Source organism: Aspergillus glaucus (genome assembly GCF_001890805.1).
Source record: "Aspergillus glaucus CBS 516.65 unplaced genomic scaffold ASPGLscaffold_4, whole genome shotgun sequence".
Classification (NCBI taxonomy): Eukaryota; Fungi; Ascomycota; class Eurotiomycetes; order Eurotiales; family Aspergillaceae; genus Aspergillus; species Aspergillus glaucus.
The window spans coordinates 1045339-1055901 of NW_019170456.1; the positions used below are offsets into that span (position 1 = coordinate 1045339).

The following is a 10563-nucleotide window of genomic DNA, read 5'->3' on the forward strand; positions in this document are numbered from 1 at the left end:
AAAAAAAAAAAAACAAAAATAAAACGACAGTACAACACTCCGGGGGAATATATTTCAGCAGATCCCAAACCCTAAAAAGATTCAAAGAAGAAATTAAGATGGTAAAAGAACAATAATCACATATCGAAGCGAAAGGTCGAGGTTTGAAGAAGTGAAATAAGAATGAGAAGAAATTGACGAAGAAAAAAAATATGCGACGGTGGTACGCTCGAGCACGCGGTCCAATGTAGGGCCAGCGCAAGGAATGTAAATCCCCTTGTTTGAACCTGACCACTGATGCCGTCCTTGTTACCAACACTTTTTAGTTGCTTGACTTTTATATCTCACGAAACTCGAACATATTGGCCGAAAATGCAACACATTGGCGAGACTATGCAACATGAGAGATAAAATGACAGCATTTCTCTGGCATTTCTCATGCTCGTTTAGAAATTCTGTGCAATACCTGCATTACCTTGTCGAGGGAAAACGGCAGGGTTTTCAATCCGGGTGTTGCGCCGAGCTTGGACATCCCGAATCACCGGTTGAGGGGGGCTTCCATAAGGACCATCCCCATAAGCCCCGTACGGCGCATGCACTTCATTATAGTACGGGTTATCCTCATAAAACGGTGCCGTGGGATGAGAGGTTGACATGTGGCTCTCATCGGATGCTTCTGACCGATTGGCGGCAGAATAGGCGGAAGATGCGTTGGATGGCCCGCGACGAATGTCCGAGACACGGTTGTTGGCCGCGACGGGGGCCGCACCGAGGACACCAATGCTTTCGTCCTCACCGGATGCCGGTGGGCCCTGACCGTCAGAGTACTGAATGGTGCCATCACTCGGGGAGGTGGCATGGTGATAGCCTGGGACACTGCTGGCCTCGGACATAGCCAACCCAACACCGGCACCACTGGACAGATTGGTCGACGCCTTTCGGCCTGCCGAGGTAGTACCCCATCCACGGTATCCAGATACGTTGTCATTGTTGGGCTCGTAAGCACCGCCTGCTGCGACCGCCGGAAGCGTGGGGTCGTTGTTCGGGTTGAATCCGTACTCCTCCACCTCTTTCCGCCGCTCTTCCTCGGCGGCCTTTTTGCCTTTCCACTTGCGCCAGAACCACAGAGCAGCCAGAACGAGGATTGCGACCGATACGACGGGCACCACTACGGCGACCGCAATGGTACCACCAGCAGACAAGCCGGAATCATCATTGCTCGATGACTCGATGGCCGGCGAGCTGCCCGATGTCGAAGAAGAACCGTCTGCCGTGCTGCCGGCGGTTTGCGAGGGGGAGGCTTCGGTGGAGGTGATGATGACCGTGGCCGGACCGGTCGAGCCCCCACCGGTGGGGCTTTGGGTGACAATGGTCGTAACTACATCGGACGTCGATGATGTTGTTGACTCGTCGGACGACGTCGATGATGTGGTAGTCGGGGTTTCGGAGGTAGAAGTGGGTGTAGTAGACTCGGAGGTTGTCGTGGGAGTAGTACTGCTGGCATCTGGAGTACTGCTCGTCACTGCGTCAGACGTTGTGGAAGACTCGGACGATGTCGTCGACGTCTCTGTGGGAGTTGCTTCAGTGGAAGACGACGTGCTTGTGGGCGTGGGGGATGCTTCTGCAGAGGTTTCGGTTGACGATTCTGCAGGTGAAGCAGCAGCAGCATTATTGCTGGAGGCCGGTGCGGCAGCCGCTATAGAAGAGACGTGTTAGTCACAACACTGCCTGTTTCCTTGACTGGGAGAACCATACCAGAGGACGACATGATGAGATCGGATGAAAGAACCACGGGCGGTCGCGTAGTCGTCCGGGGGTTAGAATATGAGGTTCCGTATGGACGGGCGCAAAAACCCGCAACAACACAAATTCACCCGACCGAGGAGAAAAAAATCGATAGGATGGCTCAATAGATCGAACAAAGCCAGCAGATTTTCTAGTAGTCGGGATAATAATCGAACATGGGAGGAAAGAAATAGATTCCAACAAACGTTCGTCTCGGGGACACTTCGGAGGGAAACTGGTGAACGGCCAAAGGCAACAAAATAAGCTGACCGACACAGCAGACGGGGGAAAGAAAAGGAGGGGCTCGAATAAGCAGAGAATTAAACGAGATGCGAGTATATGTGATATTGTACAGAATAAGATATGCAGTAGTATACTATAGTATATGGCGCTCAGGGGTGCAGTGAACAAAAGAAGTGAGAAAGAAAAAGCGCCGATGGAAGACGCAGAGAAGGGGGAAAGACGTTTCTCTCGGCAAGTCAGCTCTCACCGATGATTTAACCGGGAGCCATATATGATAGAGAGAAAGTCAGATTAAACGGATTGGTCACTTGGGGGAGAAATGAGGGAAGAGAAGGGAAGAGAGAAAAAAGAGCGAAGAGGAGGAAAAGACCAAACGAAAGACTGTCAAAAACCCCAGGAAATCAGAGAAGAGGGAAAAAAAAAAAAAAAAAAAGAGAGAGAGAGGAAAAAGACGGATGGACGAAACCAGGCAGAGAGAAAGAGAGAGAGCCAGTGCGAGCGAGAGAGTAAGTAGGTTTAGCGCGACGTCTGTATGGTAATACGGGTGGAGGATGAGCCGTAATGTGTGGCCCAGGAGTCTCACAATAGCAGAGGAATTGAGAAATGCTACTACAAATACATATAGAGTAGATATAGAGTAAGTATAGTTGATTTTGTCGACTATCGACATTTACAATTGACTCTTGATTTGTGTTCATAGTACTAGTAGTAGTATGTATGTATATGTATGTCTAGTATGTAAGTAATCAGGAGATACAATACAATACAAACGGCTCCCCCTGACAATCCGCCCACTTAGTGCCAATAATATACGACTCGTTTCTCTGATTGGTTGAACCCGTCTTCTGGAAAACCTGGTTCTGTTTATGCACATTGATTTGACACAATTAGTAATCATGCATGTACAACTACGGAGTACATACCAGGTACAGGTACGGATCCGTACACTGCTATGGATTCTGTTTCTCCGGTCCATGGGTCTGTTCGGAACTTCCACGGCTCGGTCTCCAGTTCTAAGCATCATTGTCTCTGTTGACCCGCTGTCCGTTTGCGGCCGGATCTGAATTCGTTCCCATATCGAATTGTCCGATCCGGATCAAACGCACCGCATCCAGGGAAGAGCAATAATTGGGACGCCGGGCGATTGGCCCTAGAGCCCTCGCAGTACATCCATACATATTCACCCTGCTCTATATTTATCTTCACGTTTTCCCTTTCTACGCAGTGGGGAAGATGTGAAAATAGAATAAGTATAAAGAGAAAAAAAAAAAAAAGTTTGAATCATCTATATCTTGGCCGGAAGGGGAGTATAGAACTAATAATAATAATAATCTTGGCCGGAAGAGAGAAGTAACCAATGACACCGCCATTGGAGAGACAGCAACCCCATAACGCCACAGCATGGATAAAACGGAACAAGAATCAATGGAGGTCGATCCTGACAGCCAAACCAATGCCTTATTGACACAATGATGAAGGAAAGAATTGTAACAAGAAACAAAAGAGGGACAAAGACGAACATTGCGAAAGTTCCAGCCCTAGTGTGTATTTACGCCATTGACGTCAAAATGGCCCGAAATGGGGTAAGTTATAAATATGAGAAGATATAATCGCCAAAATATCAACCAAGAGAGTGGAATAAAAAAAAAAATAAAAATAAAAATAAATAAAACAAGTGACCGTTCGTTAAACATCCTGTTAGGACACCAAGAGAGAGAGGGAGGGGCCTTAAAATGTTGGAAGGATAAATTCATCACGTCAAGTATTGAAACCTAAATCGACGGGGAGATCACGTTCGCATGTCCCATTTCGGACGAAGCTCGCTGAACATATCGTCCTTGGTGCCCACCGTATCCGCAGGCAGACGACTGACCCGGTATGCACCATTCCGGATATTATGCAATTGTGTGTTGGACAGGCCGGTTCCGTTACTGCGGATGCTACCTGCATCGCTGGCAGTTTCCGCATTCTTGAACCGCGGCGGAGGTGCAAAGTCCAGGTTTGTGAAGGCCCCAGATTGGCGCAATGCATGCCTGAGACAAACGGTGTTAGCATGGGAAGGGAAATTAAAGGCAGCAAAGAACTTACGGGCTAGGCATGACCGAAAGCTCATCAAACGCAGAGGCCAACGGCGTGGCCGCTCGGGTCATGGGACTAAAAGGTCGTCTTCCTCCTAGCGGGGTTTCGGCACGGCCCTCTTTCTGGTCCTTGAAGCCATTGGCAGGCGCAAAGTCGATGGCGCTCATGATCGAGTCATCCTTCAACATATGAGGCGTGGGAAGAATGTTGAGCGGCGCCGGAGGTGGTGCGGGCCTGCGAGGTGCTCGGGGAGGACCAGGCATAGGCATGCGGTTGGAAGCCGATGACATCGCTCGTGGCCCGGGGTCTCCGAAGCCGCTACTGAAGCCGCTGAAGCCACTGACAGAGCCCGAAGGCATATGCCGTCCACTTGGCTGGAAGGGGGGAGGGGCACGGGGCGGCGGTGTCATAGCACGACGAGTCACCGGCTCAGCAAACGGTGCGGGTGGGGGGGCGTAGTACTCGTCATAAGTGGGATCATGGGCTATTTCGTCGGGATAACCATAAAATTCGGGCCCAAAATCTTCGTAGTATGTAGTCTCTCTCCCGGCCTTGCTGTCGTCAAAGTATTCCTTGTAAAAAGATCGGATTCGGCTGGCACGCTGTTCTGGATTGTCTGCTGGGTCCTCCGGAGGCAGGGGGCGCAGCCCGAACGTCATGCGCCGAGTGTCACGACGAGGGTCCAGACCAGGGTTCTTTGACTGGGGTTCTTCTGGAATGGGAGGAGGATTGATGGGGCTTGCATCATGATTTGATTCCTGGGTATCCTCGGCCCCAGAGATGTTCACAGCTGGGATGGACGCGGTGGTCTTCCTGTGATTGCTGTAATCGCTACCCGCATCACTTACCGGCAGTGAGATGCGTGGGGTTGGAACGGCAGGCGATTGCTCAAGGTGGACGGGTGCGGGTTCTTGAATGGGGGAGTCATGGTGGTGGTGGTGCAGAGAATCGTCGTCAGAAATCTCTGCCTCGTCCGGATGTTTGAACGGATCCGAGGGCAGGCTGTTCCGGTGGATCGCCGATGCCAGGTGGGAGTGGCTCTTCCTGATGTCGGCTGCAGTACCATCGCTACTGCTCGCCGCAGAGTGCCGTCCGTGATCGTCGAAGGGTCCCGGGCTGGGACTCGTGGACGGTGGGAAGTCGAAGTGCAAGCCAGCCTGGGAGGGGTCATTAAGCATCGACTTTTGGGCATTGTCGCGGCCATTGGCCGGTGGGGCAGCATTGCTGAGCATCGAAGGAGGAGCACGGGTAGGCGAGCGGACCGATGAGCCGTCTGCTGTCAAAATGGAAACTGCGTGGCGGTATCTGTCTTCCTCTCCTCCAACAGGTCTTGATAGAGAATTGAACGATTCTTGAGAGCCATGCAGCCCGGGTGGCATCAGATAAGGGTGTCCGACGTCCAACGATAGTCCCTTGGTGTGGTTAACCCGGGCACCCTTCTCCGCTTCTTGCATTGGCATTCCCTTGTACGGAGGATCGACGATGTCCAGACCGAAATCGAGTGACTTGTGTTTATCATTAGCATCTTCATTCCGGAGTCTCCTCACATTTCTCCGGTGCAAGTAGACCAAGATGACGATGGCACACACGACAGGGACACTGGATTCCTAAAATTAGCCGCACTTTTCGGTATCAGGCCAGACCGAGGCTCTACACGTACACAGCTCCCAAGACGACGGGTAATGTTGTAGTGGTCGTCGTACTCGTAGGCTTCTCACCCGAGGTACTTGATTCATCGGACCCTGAAGAGGGGACAGGAACGGGAACGGGTGCTCTTGGTGCAAGGGTCGGACCACTGGCAGACACCTCGGGCACCCCTAGAAGTGGGATGCGATCTTGCGGCACGGCATCCGGTCGACGGGGATAGATACGGGAATATCGCGCAGAATGCTGGTGGTGATGATGCATTGTCGTTCTATTAAGGGTCGAGGCGGAGGGATGGCAATGAATGAGAGGATGGCCAAGAATAGTTTATCCAAACACTCGCTAGCAACAATCGCTCTTTTGATGGATCATTGAAAAGGAAATTCAAGATGTTGGTTAAACTTCGAATCGATGGAACCAATCCACTATTAAGTAACGAGATATGCTGCGGGCCGAATTTTTTTTTTTTTTTTTTTTAAAAAAAAAAAAAAAAATGATGGGAAGCAATCAATGCTGGGGAGTTTTCCTCTTCTTTTCCTTATGGGGGTATTGATTAATGAATGAACGGGGATGGGAAAGCGCCCCCCTAAAGAACGGCAGCCAGCAGGCTGGAATTAAATAAGGAATGACTGTTTATATAAAAAATGAAAGGAAGGGAAAAGAAGAGAAACACGATGGGAAGTGGAGAGACAGAGAGGGAAGGGAAGAAGAAAGAAGGAAGGGAAGGGAAAAGGAAGAGAGAGAGGAGAGCGAGCGGTCTAGACGAACACACGTATTTTTGGATGAAAGCAGTAGTGGAATTGTATTGCGCCTGCGGTAAGGTACCGTAAGAAGATTATGCCCTAGAAGGATCCCAGAAACCCCTGAAATGAGGATAATTATAGCAATCAATCTAGATTGATATTATAGCCCATTCCCCTGACATTGTCGATATATTTTGCCATTGACTCTCCCTTCGTTTTCTTTTTATATAAATACCGTACCTTCGAACCAGACTATATGTATTGATGGATGTCAATTTCTTGTCCTTCTCCCTTTCTTCTGGTACGAAATAACCGTAGGTACGGTAACTTACCTGATACAGAGGTGTTCCTGAACCCGCTGTGCCAATTAGGATTGGGTGGTGAAGTGCCAAGACGGCTAGTGTCAGGAACCGTCTATCCTATAACCAATCAAGAAATCTATAAAAGTCTCCTGAAAAGAGGCACTGGGCTTGGCGCCCCACTAATCATGACATCCTTTCCGCTTTCGTCGGTAAGGGCGGGCCGATCCCGATCAGGAAGGACCATGTCTGACTTGATCATAGTAAAGATGATTATTTACAGAGTACTTGTACAGTACAGAATATGGATGGTGGCAATGGAGAACCATGACACTATATATTTCCGCACAGGTGCTGTGCCTAGGACTGGCGAAGGTGGCTGCGTTCATGGTTTCAGATGATCCTAATGTCAATGGAGTAACTTCGGGTTTCAAATCTAATCTGAGGTAAACAGCAGCATGTAGGTACATGAGTATAAAGTAATACTTTGATACTGCTACTGTTCGAGTCAGTTAATCAGGCCCGTTGGCTGAATATGACTCTTTACCTGTTGCGATTGTTTGTAACATCTTGAGTACCCCGTAGATTGATAGATACATATATGTTAGACATGGTGTCGAATATAAAATGGTATTCAATGATATTGGATATAACTGAATGAGTCGTTGTCACACTTACTATGCATGCACCTGTCACCGACACGAGTCGTTCCTGTGTGAATGACGTCAAGCCGTTGACTGTCAGCATCGCATGTACAAGTATGGAGTACAGTGCAGTAATGATAAGGTAGCTTATCTGCATACTGTATATGTACTCCGTATACTTTGTAAGGGTTGATTAGATTATTTGAGATCGAAGTACCGGCATTATTATCCTGGATATCCGATAATGGAATCGGGCATCTGTCCGAGGGCATCGCCGTTTTCAACCGCCTTCAAACGGAAACAACTGAGCTGCAATGATCTCAAAGATGGACAGCAAGAGAAAAAGAAGTGGTCTTGCACAATGTAAAGCTACATTGTGAAGTGTTCTTGATACTTTGTACTGTACAATATTTTGACAGCTTTCTTCCGGAGAACCCTGGGTGTTGTTGACCCATCGGAATGCTCTCCGAGTCTACTACATTACTATTGACCAACTACGGTCCATGCACTCATGCGCACTGGTTGTTTGAAGAGCAATTTTTTCCCCCTTCCTTCCCTTTAACACTGTCTTTTTTTTTTTTTTTTTTTCTCCCTTTTCATCTAGCTCTCTATCTGTGATTTGTCTTGTTTAGTTCACCCCCCTGTCTGTGATCCTCGTTCTTCCCCCTTCTTTTCTCTCCATTCTTCCCGGAATGGATCCGTTGTCACGGGACCTGGAGAAAGCCGAGATCGAAGCCTCCCTTCCGTCTCAGTATCTGAATCACCAACATGAGACTGCGCCTGCTCATCAATCTTCTGCTTCCATTGCATCCTCTGACTCGTCTACTTCTGACACCTCGTCTATTTCTTCTTCACGGTCCGGATTCCATGATGATGGTGACTACATATCCCGCATCCAGACTGCGCAGACCCAGCGCAGTACGGCCTTAGAGCGACATCCTACCGCCATCAGTCGCATTGCTACCCAGCGGAGCCAGCACAGTGCTACCGTGGGGGCTCTCAAGTCACGACCATCCAAGAAGTCCTTGCCGGAGTTTGGTGCCGGCAAACCATTTCCTCCACCGTTACCTTCAAAAGAAGAGTATGTGGTTGAATTCTCGGGCCCGGACGATCCTCTGCATCCTCAAAACTGGTCCACCAAAAAGAAGTAAGTAGCATCAGTAGCCATGCCGCAGTGTACATGAGAACTAATGCCAGAACGTAGAATCGCGACGGCCATTATGCTTGCATGGACAACATTCAACGCTACATTCACCAGTAGTATTTATTCAACAGCTAATTCCGTTGTATCAGCCAAGTTTGGCGTTTCAACCGAAGTGGGCACGCTGGCACTGTCCTTGTATGTCCTCGGGTTTGCTTGCGGCCCAACTCTGTTCTCTCCGTTGTCGGAATTGCAGGGCCGAAAGTTGCCTATCCTCATTGGCATGTTTGGTTTTACCGTCTTTCAATTTGCGGTTGCTACCGCGGAGAACCTGCAGACCGTCATCATATGTCGCTTCTTCGGTGGTTTCTTTGGCTCATGTCCTATCGCCGTCGTGGCAGCCGTGTTCTCGGACATCTTTGACAATCGACATCGAGGTCTTGCAATCACTGTCTTCACCATGACGGTGTTCACGGCACCTCTGTTCGCTCCTTTCATTGGTGGATTTATCGTGGAAAGCTACTTGGGCTGGCGTTGGACCGAGTACCTCACCGGCATCATGGGTGCATCTGCCTTTGTCTTGGACCTGCTTTTCTTGGAAGAGACCTATCCTCCAGTTGTCCTGATCAAAAAGGCCTCAGATCTGCGCCGGCGGACTAAGAATTGGGGTATTCATGCCAAACAGGAAGAGATCGAGGTCGACTTCCTGGAACTTATCCAAAAGAACTTTAGCCGGCCGGTTCGGATTTTATTCACGGAACCTATTTTGCTACTTTTGAGTATTTACATGGCCTTCCTCTACGGCCTCCTTTACCTGTTCATGACGGCATATCCGATTGTGTTCCAGCAGATCCATGGATTCAACAAAGGCGTTGGTGGTCTGACTTATTTTGGAATGATCATTGGCGAGTTCCTTGGTGGATTCTTTATCATCTTACTCCAACCATGGTATAACAAGAAGCTTGATTCCAACAACGGAATCCCCATTCCTGAATGGCGACTGCCTCCTGCTATCCTTGGAGGTGTTGCCTTTTCAGGTGGTCTTTTTTGGTTCGGCTGGTCTGGATACAAGGCTGATATTCATTGGGCAGTTCCTGCAGTATCTGGTCTTCTCACGGGTTTTGGCCTACTGTGTATCTTCCTACAGTGCATGAACTACATTGTCGATGCATATCTCGTATTGTACGTTCCAGATCCCTCATCAACCAAACCTGGAAAAGAAACGAATGCTAACTGCGACTCTAGTGCCGCTTCAGCTTTGGCTGCTAACAGTATCCTGAGATCCACGGCTGGTGCGGGATTTCCTCTTTTTGCAACTTACATGGTAAAAAACCCTCTCCCCGAACCATAGAAATCCGAATATATACTCACATCCAATGTAGTTCAACGGACTAGGAGTCAATTGGACCGGAACCCTCCTCGGCTGCGTCGCGGCCGTTTTAATGCCAATTCCTCTCTTATTTTACCTCTACGGCCACAAGATCCGAGCGAAGAGCACGTTCTCTACGGACTATGTTGCGGCTGCTCAAGCTCACAATGACGAACCGGCCGATTGAATCAAGTCGGCAATACTTTGACATTCTGACGCTGATCTAATCGCATATAGCGCATCTTGCTGTTTTTGTTGTCTTTTCTTTTCATTTACCTTACTTATCCTATGGCTCGAATACGTTTAATGTTTTCAAATACTCAGACTCCTGTTGGTTTACACTACAAAGGTTATTTATTATTTGGGTTGAGTTGGACATATTTGATACAAGATCTCATTATTTGCTTATTTACTTTAACACAATTAAAAACATATGAATGACAGTCAACACTTTTATTTCTACTCAGACCCTGTCTGTAATAATAATATAATAATACTCTAATGCACATGCATGCAGCAGGTTGACTTGACTTGTCAAACCTGACACCAAAAAATAAAAAAGCAAAGCAACAGCCCATGCACCTGTATCCAATTGCTTGCGATGAACAAAAATCACACAATGCCGCCCCAGAATTAT

General features: G+C 48.6%; 3 protein-coding genes across 3 annotated transcripts; 1 reads left to right on the top strand and 2 right to left on the bottom strand.

The window, feature by feature from the left end:
• Positions 1-270: 270 nt before the first annotated feature.
• ASPGLDRAFT_1155789 (uncharacterized protein) lies at positions 271-2029 on the bottom strand. The gene is made up of 3 exons (XM_022539699.1): positions 1735-2029; positions 999-1675; positions 271-941 (listed from the first exon to the last, which is right to left on the bottom strand). Exons 1-3 carry the CDS (start codon positions 1745-1747, stop codon positions 426-428), a joined length of 1206 nt encoding a protein of 401 aa, XP_022403974.1. The 5' UTR covers positions 1748-2029; the 3' UTR covers positions 271-425.
• A 1618-nt stretch (positions 2030-3647) lies between these two features.
• ASPGLDRAFT_165918 (uncharacterized protein) lies at positions 3648-6207 on the bottom strand. Its single transcript, XM_022542616.1, has 3 exons — positions 5747-6207; positions 4096-5685; positions 3648-4040 (listed from the first exon to the last, which is right to left on the bottom strand). Exons 1-3 carry the CDS (start codon positions 5992-5994, stop codon positions 3797-3799), a joined length of 2082 nt encoding a protein of 693 aa, XP_022403975.1. The 5' UTR covers positions 5995-6207; the 3' UTR covers positions 3648-3796.
• A 1808-nt stretch (positions 6208-8015) lies between these two features.
• On the top strand, positions 8016-10371 carry ASPGLDRAFT_165919 (MFS transporter). The gene is made up of 4 exons (XM_022542617.1): positions 8016-8563; positions 8621-9739; positions 9803-9881; positions 9940-10371. The coding sequence occupies exons 1-4, from the start codon at positions 8109-8111 to the stop codon at positions 10111-10113; spliced, it is 1827 nt and encodes a 608-aa protein (XP_022403976.1). The 5' UTR covers positions 8016-8108; the 3' UTR covers positions 10114-10371.
• The last annotated feature ends 192 nt before the right edge of the window (positions 10372-10563 follow it).

Coding starts and splice junctions, on each gene's coding strand:
- ASPGLDRAFT_1155789 (XM_022539699.1), bottom strand. Junction 942..998: donor ACGACCCCACGCTTCCGGCG/GTCGCAGCAGGC, acceptor GGATACCGTGGA/TGGGGTACTACCTCGGCAGG.
- ASPGLDRAFT_165918 (XM_022542616.1), bottom strand. CDS start 5,994: ATGCATCATCACCACCAGCATTCTGCGCGATATTCCCGTATCTATCCC. Junction 5,686..5,746: donor CCCGTCGTCTTGGGAGCTGT/GTACGTGTAGAG, acceptor TTAGGAATCCAG/TGTCCCTGTCGTGTGTGCCA. Junction 4,041..4,095: donor CTTTCGGTCATGCCTAGCCC/GTAAGTTCTTTG, acceptor CGTTTGTCTCAG/GCATGCATTGCGCCAATCTG.
- ASPGLDRAFT_165919 (XM_022542617.1), top strand. CDS start 8,109: ATGGATCCGTTGTCACGGGACCTGGAGAAAGCCGAGATCGAAGCCTCC. Junction 9,740..9,802: donor GTCGATGCATATCTCGTATT/GTACGTTCCAGA, acceptor CTGCGACTCTAG/TGCCGCTTCAGCTTTGGCTG. Junction 9,882..9,939: donor CTCTTTTTGCAACTTACATG/GTAAAAAACCCT, acceptor CATCCAATGTAG/TTCAACGGACTAGGAGTCAA.